The sequence below is a fragment of the Notolepis coatsorum genome (assembly GCF_963971535.1).
Source record: "Notolepis coatsorum genome assembly, chromosome: 18".
NCBI lineage: Eukaryota > Metazoa > Chordata > Actinopteri > Aulopiformes > Paralepididae > Notolepis > Notolepis coatsorum.
The window spans coordinates 38,516,628-38,533,503 of NC_140182.1; the positions used below are offsets into that span (position 1 = coordinate 38,516,628).

General features: G+C 43.6%; 1 protein-coding gene across 1 annotated transcript in view; it reads left to right on the forward strand.

Annotated features, from left to right (window-relative positions):
• plcg2 (phospholipase C, gamma 2) overlaps window positions 1-15,893 on the forward strand; it is a 117,470-nt gene extending 101,577 nt beyond the window's left edge. Inside the window, exons 27-33 of the mRNA XM_084335016.1 lie at window positions 5,538-5,753; window positions 6,651-6,790; window positions 7,291-7,402; window positions 8,837-9,004; window positions 9,736-9,824; window positions 12,106-12,290; window positions 15,222-15,893. Coding sequence (XP_084191142.1) covers window positions 5,538-5,753; window positions 6,651-6,790; window positions 7,291-7,402; window positions 8,837-9,004; window positions 9,736-9,824; window positions 12,106-12,290; window positions 15,222-15,264 — 953 coding nt within the window. The 3' untranslated portion in view covers window positions 15,265-15,893. The remainder of the gene's footprint in view (window positions 1-5,537; window positions 5,754-6,650; window positions 6,791-7,290; window positions 7,403-8,836; window positions 9,005-9,735; window positions 9,825-12,105; window positions 12,291-15,221) is intronic.
• Window positions 15,894-16,876: the final 983 nt, after the last annotated feature.

Sequence of the window (16,876 nt, forward strand, 5' to 3'; positions counted from 1 at the left end):
ATACAAATAATAAAAATAGAATAGACTAAATCACAGTGTTTCACATTAGGACCTAGCATCCCAATAGGCTCTCGGTTTACAGTTTCATTCAGTAATACAAATAATAAAAAGAAAAAAAGAAAAGTGCCGTTTGATTCAGTTTTAAAATAGGCTAAAAATAATCAAATAGAACGGACATACAACAGGGTATTTAACATACAACAGAGCAGTGCATCAGTGAAAAGTAAAAAGTGTGATAAAATAGTTCAATAAAAATATAACAGAGCAGTGCATCACTGTGTTAACACATCAAGTGCCAGTCAGCAGGGGGCACTGTGGGCCGTGTTTGCAGTGCTAAAAACTATATTAAATATTATAGCTATGGATCTAATAACGTTGTCGATTGTCAGTGAATTTCTTCCAGTCAACATGCAAAAAACAGATAATTTTTTCATCCATACATTTCCGTTTTTATACCGCGGTGAATATGAGTATAGTTTGAGTGATTCTGAGTAATCCCAGGAAAAGACGCGAAAACAGCGTTTTATTCACGTTGCCATTCCTCGCTTGGATCAACAATCAATCTGAAATCAACACTAGATTATCGGTATTATCTTTCATCATGCACGCATGAAAGGTGGTTTGGAGTGGGGCGCCCATCCGTGCCGTGATGTGACCAACATACCACACAGACACGCTTCGATCGCGGGGGAAAAAAATATCGGATCAACGCAAGATTGGTAATATATAGTCCTTACCTTGTCTCTGATGTACTGCAAAAAGAATAATCCAATTATCGCCATTCCAGATATCCACAGCGATTCTGTCTCCGACGTTATCCAGCATTGCACATGAACGGGCGGGCGGGGTCAGTTGTCCATGCCATCCCTATAAGTGCTTGTTTTGCCGGAGTGTTTAGAACCCGCCCCCACGCTGCAGCTCGGCCGAGAAAACAAACCACATTGTTTCAAATGGAGTGCAATAGCGAAAGCAAGGCATTAGGCGGCGGTATTGGCCGTCTGCGATCTCAGACACATTCAGGACAGCATGCACAAGGTGCCTCGATGGATTATGAATGGCAATAGCGAATAAAAGAAATAACGAAACAGAGCACACAAAATTACAGTGCATAGGAGGCAGTGAGATAAAATTAGCATAGAAGGGGAGCTCCAGTAGCTCACCGCGTACCTCGAACGCTATTTCGGCGTCGGGGACAACCGTGCGCGTCACGGATCTGGGGTAGCGAGTTCGACTCCCGGACAAGCCGTACTTTCTCAGAGTGTCTTTCCCCCCATCTATACCCCCATTCAACCTGTTTCTGTCGGTCATACTTGACCAGAAAAAGCGATAAACGCGAAAAGAACCAGCTGACTGGTCAAAGTTTAAAAAAAAGAAATTAGCATAGAACCGACACATGAATTTGATAGGAAGTGTATACAAGTAGGCAGGGTAAGACAAGTGCATGTAAAGTACAATTTGTGTCAGGATGTCCCTGATGTTTCATTTAAATGCCTGAGCAAAGAAATAGGTTTTAAGCTGTCTTTTGAAGATATCTAGCGAGTTGGCTTCCCTGATGTTTTTTGGGCAGTTTGTTCCATAGTTTTGGGGCGTAGTTGATAAAGGCTGCATCACAGATCCTCTTTTGACTGTTTCTGGGAGCCTCTAGTAGTCCAGCAGCTGATGATCGCAGTGTTCTTGCTGGCCTGTAATTTATTAGAGTGTTGGCGATGTAGCTAGGTCCCTGTCCATTTAGAGTTTTGTATGTAAGGAGAAGGACCTTGAAGTCAATTATTATTATTTCTTTTTAATCTTTTTCCCCCTTCTTTTTCCTCCGATTTTCTCCCATCCCAATGTTAGTCGTTATGCCAATTCCCAATCCCCTTCCTGGTCGCTGCGCACTTACCCCCCACAGTCGGTCTGGGAGAGTGGAGGCTACCACGTGCTTCCTCCGACACACGTCCAGCCAATCAACCGCTTCTTTTCACCTGGCAGCGCGGATTCTCACTGAGAGGGCGTAGCGTGTGGAAGGATCACACTATCCCACTTAGATCCTATCCTCGCTTAGCAGGCGCCCCGACCGAACTGTAGGAGTCGCTGTTTACAACGACCCGGACCCACCCCGCCAGCTTCTCCCACCCTCTAATACTGCCAATTTTATTAGTGTGAACGGCCAGCCAAGCTGGTGACAACCCCGGAGCTGTGAGCTGGATTCGAACAGGCAAATCCAGCCGCTCCGGGGTTGGTGACGAACGCAATCTCCGTTACGCCACCTGACCGCCCCCTTGAAGTCAATTCTAAATGTTACAGGAAGCCAGTGTAGAGCAGCTAAGACTGGACTAATGTGCTCTCTCCTTTTGGTTCGAGTTAGCAGTCGGGCTGCAGAGTTTTGGATTAGCTGAAGCCTCTCTGTGGTTTTCTTAGGGAGACCTGTGAAAAGTGCATTACAGTAGTCTAACCGGCTAGATATGAATGCATGAATTAGCTTCTCAGCATCGTTTTGATTAATAAATGGTCGTACTTTTGCTATATTTCTGAGATGGAAGAACGATGTTTTGGTCACTTTGTTAATATGAGAATTGAAGTTCAGTTCTGAATCTATGATAACCTCGAGACTTGTGACCTCAGATTTGATCCAAGGGTTAGTCCTCCTAGGTTCTTTATTAACATTTATTTTTTTGTTTTGGGGCCGATAATTAGAATTTCAGTTTTGTTCTCGTTTAGTTTCAGGAAGTTCTTACTCATCCATTTATTTATTGCCAATAAACAGTCTGTGATGGAGTTAATAGCTGTATCATTTGGTTCAGCAGATATGTACAGTTGTGTATCATCCGCATAGCTATGGAAACCTACATTATGTTCCCGGATGATATCACCCAGCGGTAACATGTAAAGGGAGAAGAGTAAAGGACCTAAGCAACTCCCTTGTGCAACTCCATAGTTGTTGTCATATATCTCAGACATGAGGCCTCCTAGTTTAACATAGAATTTCCTCCCTCTAGGACGGCTAGGTGGCGCAGTGGGCAAGGCGCTCGCCACCAACGCAGGATATGTTGGGTTCGAGCCCAGCTCTCGGCGTTGCTACCAGCTTGGCTGGTCGTTCATACTAATACAATTGGCAGTATTAGGGGGTGGGAAGCTGGTTGGTGGGGATCGGATGTTGTGGACAGCGACTCCTACAGGTCGGTTGGTGCGCACTGCTCAGTAGAATCGGGAAGCGACGGGGGCGGCGTGTCCCTCCCACGCAGACCCTCGCCGCTGAGAGATCGCGCTGTGCACGTGAAAAGATGCGACGGCTGCCTCCTCATGTACCGGAGGGGACACGTGATGCAAGGCTTCGTCCACATTGCAGCCGGCTTGTGGGAGGCATGGCCTAACAACGTTCGAGACAGGGGAGGGTAGAATTGGACAATACGAAATTGTCCAATTTAGTAGATAAAGAAAAAGTAGATAAAAAAATAAAACAAATTTCCTCCCTCTGATGTATGTTTTAAACCAGCTTAGCACATAGTCTGAGAAACTGATAAGGTTTTCAAGACGATTGATTAGAATATCGTGATCGATTGTATCAAATGCTGCACTGAGATCTAGTAGGATAAGGATGGAGACCTTATTCTCGTCAGAGTTTAGTCTGAGGTCACTGATTATTTTGGTGAGGGCAGTTTCAGTGCTATGATATTTTCTGAATCCCGATTGAAATTCTTCTAAGATGTTGTTTTCTTCAAGAAAGGAATTAATTTGAGCTGAAACTATCTTTTCAAGTACTTTACTAATGAATGGTAGGTTAGATATTGGTCAATAGTTTGCCAGTACATTACTATCCAAGTTAGGTTTTTTTAGTAATGGCTTTACAACTGCTGTTTTAAAGGCATCTGGGAAAATACCAGTTCAAAGGGAAGTGTTGATGATATCTACTAGCACAGGGCTTGAAACACTATTAAACACCCGTTTGAAGAAAGCTGTATGTATAGGATCAATGTCTGAGGTGGAGGAGTTACATTCTGAGACAGTTTTGCAGAGTTCATCTAATGTGATGCATGTGAATCTTCTCATGGTTACATTGCGCGGTTTGCTGTAATCAGCTTTATTTCCATCATGAGTAATGCTGGCCCTCATCAAGGTTATTTTGTTGTTAAAGAATAGTGCAAGTTCTTCACACTTAACTGTTGATGACTGAGGAGGTGTAGGGGCAGTGTTGAGTAGTAGATTAATGGTGGAAAAAAGGATTCTGGAGTTTCCAGCGTTTTCTGTAATGATTTTAGAGAAGTAGTCTTTCCTTGCTAAGCGGACGGTTTTATTATAGGCAGTTAAAGCATCTTTGTATATATCACAGCAGATAGTGTTTTTTGATTTTCTCCATTTTCGCTCAGCTGCACGACATTTCCTTTTTTCTTTGTTGACCGCATTATAGTTCAACCAGGGGGAGGCTCTGGTTTTCCTCTTTTTCGTTTTTAGTGGGGCGACAAAATTTAATACAGATGACAGTGCATCATTGAGATATTTTACCATTTCATTTAGAGAGCTGGTATGATTGTGTGGTTCATGTAGTCTGATAAGATTAATGAACTTTGATTCAGCCTTATCGTTTAGGAGCCTCTTTTGAACTATGATTTATTTTTTCGTTTTAGTAAGGGTTATTTGAGCATCAAAGAATATACAGTGATGGTCGGAGAGAGGTAATTCAGTTATTGAGACTTTTTTTTTTTTTTATGTTTCTCATATCTTTTTTTTTTAATATTTTATTTTGATTTTCCATTATTCAAAACATACACAAATGACAATACTGAGACAATTACAGGACAGTAATAAAAGCAACAATAACAACTACATGTGGGTGCCTATATACGCCTATGGTAAATGTGTAAGATAAAGTGATAAAGGTCCCTACATATGTAAACAAACACATGTTTCTCATATCTTGCCATTTCCTCTTGCATGATATTTCTATGCTTTATATGACATTTATAAGCAAAATTATTAGGTGTGCCTTTTATTCATGTTCAAGTGTGCTGCGGCATCAGAGTTGGTTGAGAAGCACTGCAATAGAGTTACCACTAGTGTCTCTTCACAGAGAGCTACAGCTACAATGAGATAGAGTTACCACTAGTGTCTCTTCACAGAGAGCTACAGCTACAATGAGATAGAGTTACCACTAGTGTCTCTTCACAGAGAGCTACAGCTACAATGAGATAGAGTTACCACTAGTGTCTCTTCACAGAGAGCTACAGCTACAATGAGATAGAGTTACCACTAGTGTCTCTTCACAGAGAGCTACAGCTACAATGAGATAGAGTTACCACTAGTGTCTCTTCACAGAGAGCTACAGCTACAAGGAGATAGAGTTACCACTAGTGTCTCTTCACAGAGAGCTACAGCTACAAGGAGATAGAGTTACCACTAGTGTCTCTTCACAGAGAGCTACAGCTACAAGGAGATAGAGTTACCACTAGTGTCTCTTCACAGAGAGCTACAGCTACAAGGAGATAGAGTTACCACTAGTGTCTCTTCACAGAGAGCTACAGCTACAAGGAGATAGAGTTACCACTAGTGTCTCTTCACAGAGAGCTACAGCTACAAGGAGATCCGCTCCTTCATGGAGAACAAGACGCCAGGCAGGAGCGTGTTCCCCAGCATCACGCAGGACTTCCTGCAGTACAACCGCAAGGCGCTGAGTCGGGTCTACCCTAAAGGCCAGCGCGTGGAGTCCTCCAACTACGACCCATACCCACTGTGGGCCGTGGGCTGCCACATGGTGGCGCTCAACTTCCAGACCGCAGGTGGGTCGGCGGTGCTGAGTGCGTGTTCAACAGGAAACCTTTACAGTGTAACTAAGAGTGTCGGAAAATATCAATACAGCATGATATTGTATTATACATTTTCTAAAACCAAAGTCAATAAAAGTTTCTCAGGCCTTAAAAGAAAGAGCCTACAGTACATATTATAATACAATGTCAACCTTGTAGCAGATAAGGATGCATTACATTTTAGTATCTGTTTATTTTAACAGAGGAGGGAGGGAGGGAGGGAGGGGAGAGGAGTGAAGGGAGAAGAGGGAATGGAGAGGAGGTATGGAGAGGAGAGAAGGGAGGGAAGGGAAGGGAGAGGAGGGAGGAAGGGAGGGGAGGGAGGGGAGAGGAGGGAGGGAATGGCGAGGAGGGAGGGGAGAAGTACTTTTTTACTTACTTTTTACTTACTTTTTATTTTTTTACTGTATGAAGCACACTCTCAGGGGCTCATACAGAACCAAGCATTTCATCGTAAAGTACATGTATTTTATTGTGATAATTAATAAACAAACTTGAAACTTGAGAGGAGGTAGGGAGAGGAGGGAGGGGAGAGGGAGAGGAGGGAGGGAGGGAGGGAGGTTCTTGTCAATACACAGCCCTAATTATAACTGGTACTTGTCTTGATAGAAACGGGTCTGCTCTAAAGCCCTGTATGAATGGTGTTACCAGTGGAGGTCTGGTCACTGGTCACTATTACCTCCAAGCCCCATACATGTTGCATACTTTACAGCAGCGTGCACAGATAGGGCCGAAGGGGGGCTTTTTTTGTGTAAAATATAAACACTGGGTGTTTGTGGGTTAAGTGTCCTTTTTGTAGCTTGAGCCCCTGCCCCCCAAATTGTCTCTGCATGCCCCTGATACTGTACATGTTAATACCCCCTCCCCCAGATAAATACACCCAGCTGAACAGCGCCCTCTTCAGCTTGAACGGCTGTACGGGGTACGTGCTGCAACCAGAGATGATGCGCTACGACAGCTACGACCCCCAGCTGGAGAAGAAGAGGGTAAAGTTCAGCATCACAGTCAGGGTAGGTCTCTAAACACAATATGGTGTGTTTCAAGTGCATTTCTGACAATAGAAATATTTTAATTATATTGTGTACACTGTTTATTTTTTCTCATATTTTTATATTCAGATTGAATTTGATTGCCTATATTTATATCTGTCTCAGCCTGCCCATACCTGTACCTCCCCCTCCCCCTCCCCCCTCCCAAGGGGATCAATAAAGGAATATCTTATGTCATCTTATTTTATCTTAAGTTTACTATTCTGTCTATGCTTAACCCTTTCACTACCACACTACCAAATGGTTAACCCTTTCACTGCGACAATACAGAAGGTTAACCCTTTCACTGCCACCCAACACAGGGTTAACCCTTTCACTACCACACTACAGAAGGTTAACCCTTTCACTGCCACACTACAGTGGGGGGGGGGGTGACTTGGGTGTTCTGTAGCGTCATCTAATGTCACAGTACAAACTATCTGACAAAAGTGGTCGTATTTGCACTCCGTCGCCCCCTGCAGGTGATCGCTGCCAGGCACCTCCCGAAGCCCGGACGCAATATCGCCAGCCCCTTCGTAGAGATCGAGCTGTGTGGTCACACAGAGGACAGCAAGTTCAAGACCATCGTCTACCGTAAGGAGAGGGGTTTATTAATAGCACTTTTACGGCAAGGAATGCAGCACAAAGTGCTTTCACATTTCAGCACAAATTTAATTAAAATAAAAGAGTGGATAAAGTATATAATGAAAAAAGGATAAAAGAGGTGTTGCTAATTATTAGCTAGATTAGAAAGATATGTTTTCAATTTCTGTAAAAAAAAATCCACTGAGTCCACCTCTCTAATACTTTTTGGTAATGAGTTCCATAATTTAGGTGCGTAGTGGACAGAAGCAGCTTCCCCAATTTTCTTTTATGGACCTAAGGGCTCCTGGGGGGACAGACCAGTGTCTTTTAGGGACCTAAGGGCTCCTGGGGGGACAGACCAGTGTCTTTTAGGGACCTAAGGGCTCCTGGGGGGACAGACCAGTGTCTTTTAGGGACAGACCTAAGGGTTAGTCAGAACCGGTTGGATATGACTAGAAGTGTCCTCGCACACAGTTTGGGAGAGCAGACAGGAGGGAGGGAATGGAGACAGGGCGGAGGGGAGGGCAGACAGGAGGGAGGGAAGGAAGAGAGAGGGAGGGGAGGGCAGACAGGAGGGAGGGAAGAGAGCGAGAGGAGAGCAGACAGGAGGGAGGGAATGGAGACAGGTGGGAGGGGAGGGCAGACAGGAGGGAGGAAAGGAAGAGAGAGGGAGGGGAGGGCAGAGACAGGAGGGAGGGAAGAGAGCGAGAGGAGAGCAGACAGGAGGGAGGGAATGGAGACAGGCGGGAGGGGAGGGCAGACAGGAGGGAGGGAAGGAAGAGAGAGGGAGGGGAGGGCAGACAGGAGGGAAGGAAGAGAGAGGGAGGGGAGGGCAGACAGGAGGGAGGGAAGGAAGAGAGAGGGAGGGGAGAGCAGACAGGGAGGGAAGAGAGAGAGGGGGAGAGCAAACAGGAGGGAGGGAAGAGAGAGGGGGGAGAGCAGACAGGGGGAGGGAAGAGAGAGGGAAGGAAGAGCAGACAGGAGGGGGAGAGGGAAGAGGGGAGAGGGTGGAAAGAGAGGAGAGGATGGGGCGAGGGAGAGGATTATATTAAAATGTATTGTCATCATACAGCACAAGTACAGTACATTGAAAATACGTTTGGCATCTAACCAGAGTTCAAATGTAGCAGTAAAGTGCAATAGTAATATACAATGTAGGTGATGGGTATAAAATATACAAATTAGTACTACTGAGTGTAGTGCTAATCAGATGTATGTAGAAGGAAAGAATTGAGGAAGAGGAGAAGGAGAGGTTGGAGAGAAGGGAGAGGGGGAGGTGAAAAATCCAAATTATTTAAAACCTTACATATAGCCCCTTTAAGGCTTTGTGGCGACACGGTGCCAGCGAGCGGAGGGTTTGTGGGTCAGAGTGCCTTGCCAGTAGTCTGTGACCTTTAGCCACTGTGCGAGTGTTGTCTGCATTTGAACTTGCCTTGTCTTCAGGTGATAACGGCCTGAACCCGGTCTGGAAGGCCCCGGATGAGCCGGTCATCTTCACCGTCTACGAACCAGAGCTCACCTTCCTGCGCTTCGTGGTCAACGAGGAGGACATGTTCTCCGACCCAAACTTCCTGGCCCAGGCCACGTTCCCCGTCAAAGGCATCCGCTCAGGTCTGGGAACACACACATGCGTACATGCACGAGTGCACGCACGCACGCACACACACACACACACACACACACACACACACACAAACACACAAACACACACATACTCTGTTGCGTTTAAAACGTCTCGTCTTGTTGTCTCTTTGTTACGTTGTTGTTTTTTATGCTGTGTGACTTTATATGCATTTATGCTTATTTCTGTATGTACACTCGACGTGACTGTAAATGAGGGAAACCTCAGTTGCCTTTTGAGTTTAAATAAAGGTTTTAAATTAAATGAAACATACACACTTAACACACACACACACACACTTAAAACACACATACATGCACACAGGCAGGCAAGGGACACACTATCATGCTAGTTTCAGTTTTACCATGCTATCACATGCTAAGGTACTGCCATGGTAAATTGTTGTGTATCACTTTTACCATATATTTATTAAACAATACAATGGTATAATCCAATTTAAACACCATACCAATGGTAATATCATGGTATCACCATCACACACACACACATGTCATCTGTGGTATTTAGTAGTGAGATGTGAAAACAGTGAAGCTATGTGGTAACTGCCTTGATACAACTGTGAGTCTATCAGTACCTCTTTGGTGGTTTCAGTTAGTTTGTCTTGTATCAATGTCCCTCTTTGGGTATTGCACGCACACACACACGCACACTAAAACACAGTTGTACAATGTAGGCTATTTACCGTGTTCTGTGTTGCCAGGTTATCGGTCTGTACCTCTGACAAACGGCTACAGTGAAAACTTAGAGCTGGCCTCGCTATTGGTCTACATCGATGTACAGCAGGTGGAGGTAAGAACACACACACACACACACACACACACACACACACACACACACACACACACACACACACACACACACACACACACACACACACACACACACACACACACACACACACACACAAACACATACATTCATACACAGATATGTACAGCAGGGCCCTATTCCCCATACCTGGTTCAACTAAGTCGATCAAAAGTCCCATTAGCCAGATTCAATTAACCCGATGTTTGAATCCAGGCTTTCCCTGTTCCTCGAACGCTGATTCAGTCTCGTTAATTCGAACCAGACTTGATACTCAGGATAATTGCACGCGGCCGCCTCACCTGAAAAGACAGCAGGTGTCGATCGCAGAAATTCTGATTTTCTAACGGCATTGGTTGATTGATTGATTGAAAACTTTATTAACAGATTGCAGAATAGGTACAATACAGTACGGCTCAATAGCCTCGCCGACAAGTTAAATGCATAATCTATAGGCTAATTTTAAGTCCCTCATTACCCCAATCAATCAGATTATATTTCTTTAAATGTGCCTGCTGGCAGTAGGCTTAATGGAATGAATAATGGAATGAGATCTTGCTAGCAAAAATAATTAGTTCAACTCTTTCAGAATAAGTAGATAAAAACAAGCCCAAAGAGTATCTAATTGATACGAATTAATAGATACTTATGAGGATATCTGTACTGTATGCGATGTCTGTTTCGGACATCATCCATACATGCATTGAATTGATTAACCTTTGGTTTATACCAGTGACACCTCGTGTTCATCATCAGATAACAGTGCTTGAACAGATGAATGCATTTTCTCAAATTCATTCATCAAAACGTCAAAGGCTCATTCAATTTCTCAAGTCACGTCCATGTCATCAAATCCGTCAAACAGCGCATCTCCTCATACATTTTAATCCCAGTTACAATATCACAATAACGTGTGAGTGACAGTGATACAATTCAACAATCCACAGATTCAGATTCCTCGTAATTCATATCCACAATCCACGCATAAAGACGCTTCAATTTATGCTTGAATGAAACACAATCCGGGCACTCCGTTAAGCAAATACATCCACAGCGGAGAATATGAAACTAATCAGAGCCAAGCGCCCGATTTCATTCATTAAAAATGTCCCAGCGGGATTCACATTTGCAATGCTCCGTTATTAAAATAACCACATAGTGTGTGTCGGGACTCGCGAGCACCGTATCCATATAACTATGACAGCGCTGCATGTGAGTGTGGAGACCCTGAGCAGACTGTTGACCACATCCTGACCATCTGCCCCCTATACAAACCACCCTCAGAAGCCAGCCTCTTTGATGTGGGACCAGAGTTAAGGGCATGGCTACAAGATACGGAGTTGGACCTCTGACGTTACACGAAAGAAGAAGAAGTGCATTATTTAGGACAAAGTAAATCCATAGGCTGAATATGATTTATTATCAGAATTTTACGTCTATTATTTTACATTTCAAAAGCCCCCTCTAGAAAAACGAAGCACAAAAACATAATTCAGAATGGTATAATGGGATCTGTGAGGAGAGCTGGCATTTCTTTGCGAGGGCGTGGCCAGTTTATCCAGCTAACTGAACTTAACCCTGCGCTGTAGCAGGTTCAAACGTTCTGATCTGTTGCCATAGTGATTTAGACAATCGCACCGAATGGTCTGGCTTAAGTCAAGTTATCCTGAAAATTATCCGGCTAACTCAGTTAGCCAGGTACGAGGAACAGGGCCCTGGTGGAGGTAAGGACACACACACATATTCATATACACAGATATGTACAGCAGGTGGAGGTAAGGACACACACACATATTCATACACAGATATGTACAGCAGGTGGAGGTAAGGACACACACACACATATTCATATACACAGATATGTACAGCAGGTGGAGGTAAGGACACACACACATATTCATATACACAGATATGTACAGCAGGTGGAGGTAAGGACACACACACACATATTCATATACACAGATATGTACAGCAGGTGGAGGTAAGGACACACACACATATTCATATACACAGATGTGTACAGAAGGTGGAGGTAAGGACACACACATACATATTCATATACACAGATGTGTACAATAGCCTACCACCCTACAACACAAGATGTGTTTACATCACATTACCAGACCATGCAGACAGCTACACTCATTCCTCATTCCATTCCATTCCTTATATGGATATATCCTGATCCTGTTTGATCAGGCAGATGATTTTTATTTATATAATTCCTACGATTATGAACCCACCTGTCTCTGCCGTCACTCAGCAAGCGGAGGAGGAGCTGTACTCGTCCTCCAGCCAGTTGCGGAAGAGGCAGGCGGAGCTTAGCAACGAGCTCTTCCTGTACGACACCCACAGCAACATCCCCTCCCACCACCGCAATGACCTCCTGAGAGAGTTCAGCACCAACGAGAAACAGCTGATGAAAAACCAGGACACTTGTAAACAGAAGTAAGACGAGAGCACGTCAGGCTGCAGACACATTGTTACATGACAGTGATGTGTGTAGTAAGATGAGAGCACGTCACGCTGCAGACACAATGTTACGTGACTGTGTGTGTGTGTGTGTGTGTGTGTGTGTGTGTGTGTGTGTGTGTGTGTGTGTGTGTGTGTGTGTGTGTGTGAAATCATATTAAATCCAGCAAATGTATTTTCTAACCTAATATTCACTGACGATGTAATTGTTGTACCTTCAAAGCATTCATTGATTTAATATTAGCATATCATTAATTATTAATATATATTTCTACCTCCTCATACTGTACTTTTCATCTGTATTATTTTTAACTAAACTAAGTTTTATGAACTGTCTGCAGTTGAACCTCACCACCCCACCCTTTAACTTGGGGACAATGAACAATCAGAAACTGAAAACGTTTTAGTTTATTATTATTATTATTATTATTATTATTATTATTATTATTATTATTATTATTATTATTATTATTATTATTATTATTATTATTATTATTATTATTATTATTATTATATTATTATATAAATGTATCCAGCCTATATACTAATATATAGACTGCCCATAATATTTTATTGTTCTCTGACAATCAAGTTTAATTTAATGTAATCTAATAGATATTCTATAGAGATATTCTGAAAATAAATAAAAGTTTCAGCATGATACTTTAGATATAAAAATGCTCACGTTAGACACCATTCAAATTCAAATTGGCCCATATTCAAGATTTCGTTTCTAAATTATATCATCTAATGAATTTGTCATACATAAGAATGATAAATATATGAAAGAAAATATGAAATTTTACAACATTTGGGTTTTCTGATCGCTAAACACAACCATCATGTCCACCGTCAAAAGATACCCGCAGTCATTAATTTATAATTTTTGGAATGGTGTGTGTCTGGAGAAAAGGGAAGGGGGAAAAATGTATCAGTAAAAGCTCTCTGTTCAGTAATGTAGGAGAGGAGAGCTGTGCTCTCAGTGCAGTAATGTAGGAGAGGAGAGGAGAGCTGTGCTCTCAGTGCAGTAATGTAGGAGAGGAGAGGAGAGCTGTGCTCTCAGTGCAGTAATGGAGGAGAGGAGAGGAGAGCTGTGCTCTCAGTGCAGTAATGGAGGAGAGGAGAGGAGAGCTGTGCTCTCAGTGCAGTAATGTAGGAGAGGAGAGGAGAGCTGTGCTCTCAGTGCAGTAATGGAGGAGAGGAGAGGAGAGCTGTGCTCTCAGTGCAGTAATGTAGGAGAGGAGAGCTGTGCTCTCAGTGCAGTAATGTAGGAGAGGAGAGCTGTGCTCTCAGTGCAGTAATGTAGGAGAGAAGAGGAGAGCTGTGCTCTCAGTGCAGTAATGTAGGAGAGGAGAGGAGAGCTGTGCTCTCAGTGCAGTAATGTAGGAGAGGAGAGCTGTGCTCTCAGTGCAGTAATGGAGGAGAGGAGAGCTGTGCTCTCAGTGTAGTAATGGAGGAGAGGAGAGGAGAGCTGTGCTCTCAGTGCAGTAATGGAGGAGAGGAGAGGAGAGCTGTGCTCTCAGTGCAGTAATGGAGGAGAGGAGAGCTGTGCTCTGAGTGCAGTAATGGAAGAGAGGAGAGGAGAGCTGTGCTCTGAGTGCAGTAATGTAGGAGAGGAGAGGAGAGCTGTGCTCTCAGTGCAGTAATGTAGGAGAGGAGAGGAGAGCTGTGCTCTGAGTGCAGTAATGTAGGAGAGGAGAGGAGAGCTGTGCTCTCAGTGCAGTAATGGAGGAGAGGAGAGCTGTGCTCTGAGTGCAGTAATGTAGGAGAGGAGAGCTGTGCTCTCAGTGCAGTAATGGAGGAGAGGAGAGCTGTGCTCTGAGTGCAGTAATGGAGGAGAGGAGAGCTGTGCTCTCAGTGCAGTAATGGAGGAGAGGAGAGCTGTGCTCTCAGTGCAGTAATGTAGGAGAGGAGAGGAGAGCTGTGCTCTCAGTGCAGTAATGGAGGAGAGGAGAGGAGAGCTATGCTCTCAGTGCAGTAATGGAGGAGAGGAGAGCTGTGCTCTCAGTGCAGTAATGTAGGAGAGGAGAGGAGAGCTGTGCTCTCTGTTCAGTAATGTAGGAGAGGAGAGCTGTGCTCTCAGTGCAGTAATGGAGGAGAGGAGAGGAGAGCTGTGCTCTCAGTGCAGTAATGGAGGAGAGGAGAGGAGAGCTGTGCTCTCAGTGCAGTAATGTAGGAGAGAAGAGGAGAGCTGTGCTCTCAGTGCAGTAATGTAGGAGAGGAGAGCTGTGCTCTCAGTGCAATAATGGAGGAGAGGAGAGCTGTGCTCTCAGTGCAGTAATGGAGGAGAGGAGAGCTGTGCGCTCAGTGCAGTAATGTAGGAGAGGAGAGGAGAGCTGTGCTCTCAGTGAATAGGAGAGAAGTGCAGAGTGTCTCATGGTTCTGAAATAGGTCTCCAAAGGGGCACAGTGATAAATATAATCAATTGCATGCTTGTATGCATAACTCATGATGATGAGTTAAGACAAGCTTTCTCTAGGCTTTTGAGACCTTGCTCGTCATGGAGCAGCTGAAATGGGAAAGAAAACACAAACATTTCCAAACGTTATTACTAATATTTCTGTGGGTCCAATCAAAGAGACAGGGCAGTCCTACGGGTAGTGCCTAGGCGGAGTGCACTGCGTCAATGGAGCTCATAACATAACCCCCCCCCCCCCCCCGATAATAAAGTGCATATTCAAGTATAAAAAAATATCTGTGTTCATCTCATTATCCGTGCTTTCCTGAATTCTTATTCAGATTCGGGCTCATGCCTATGTATGTATTTACCTACTTATTTACTTACAGTATACTTACTATACAGTAGTGGTACATCTGAAATATTTAAGCTTATGTACTGTAATTATATATATACTTTTAATTTCATATTAGCCTATATAATATATACCTCTGTCCTCTGTGTTTTAGGATGAAGGAGAAAAAAATCAACAATAGCAAGTTCTATTCCTGAGGAACCTCAAGAGCCTCACTCACCCTTCCCGCCCTGTCAGAGACCCTCTTCCTGTGTGCGACGGCAAAATGCGTCCCCCACTAGGACAGAACTAGATAGACATGTACAGTGCACGACAGAAACCACTGCTTCAGTCAACATTTTGTCACATCGCAATTCCACATTCTTCTGGTTAGCACAGACCATGTTGGAGGGTTGCGAACAGACTAAAAGGTTTGAGAACCACTGATCTTGAATCAATATTAGTATTTTGTTGAATAAACAACTCTGTTGTTTATCACTGTAGATAGTAATTCTGTTGTTGAACTTGCGTGGCATTCATTTCATATTGTATATACTGTATATCCTCTTAACTGGTGCAAGTGTAAGGAGATCGAGGCCTAGAGATGGAAAATATTCATGTGACATGAGAAATACGGTCAATATGAATTACAAATGTAAACGGAACGAAAAGGAAGGTTCTTTTAGTAGTTTTTATTGAACTGTACTTATATCAATGTTGTTTTTTTCTCAGTAATACTATCATCCCGTCATTGTAAGTGCTCTGTAACTTGGTTAGGGTAAATATGAATATGCATGATAATAATGCTTATTTTGCCCTCCATTGATTGTTTTGTATCCTGTTTGTGGACAGAGTTAATAAAATGTGCTTGTGGTTCCCATCACCTCATTCCAACAATTATATGGTTATTATGGTACACTGTCGAGACACAATAGCCCAGAACAGAATCAGAACAGGCATAATTGAGGGGGTCTGATCAAAACGGGATCGTTTTCATTCATTCATTCAATCTTTATTTAATCTGGAAGGATCAATGAGAGCAAGCTCTCATTTAAATGGAAAATGGTGCATTTTATATACGTAGCGCTTTTATTCCAAACGCTTTACAATTTGTTCCTCACATTTTACCCATTCACTCACACACTGATGGCGGAGGCAACCATGCAAGGTGCCAACCTGCTCATCAGGAGCAATTAGGGGTTAAGTGTCTTGCTCAAGGACACTTCGACACGCTGCCTGGGAGGAATGGGAATCTAACTGGGGACCTCCGGATTAACAGACGACTGCTCTACCTCCCGAGCCATTTACAATGACATTGAGAAATACAACACATAATGAATACAAGAGAAAAAGAAAACAATATAGAAACAGAAAGTTAATCAATTAAACATTTTAAATGATGAAAAACAACTGCAGACTGGTGAAGTGGTTCGCTAAAGATTTAAACTGGCCGATAGATACTAATGAATTGAGTTTTTAAGTGAATTGTAAAATGTTCCATGTATCTTGGGCACAGAGGCTAAAAGCAGATTTGTCTAATTCAGGGCAAACACTGGGGACCAAAGGGGGGAGGGGGCAACCTAAAGACAGGGCAATGGTGGACAATGCTCCAGACATGATGGACGGGACCGTTCTGTCCTCCACCTCACCAGGGAGACATGAGAGAGACAATAGATCGGTTGCAGGTGACTTGCCGGCTTGGCTATCAAGATAACATATCATCCAAGATTGCTCTGGGGAATATAAGCACTATGACCAAAGATCATCCCCAGAAACAGCCGCAGGAGTCCAGGTCACCGGATCGACAGACTGACTAGCAGCAGCAGCAGT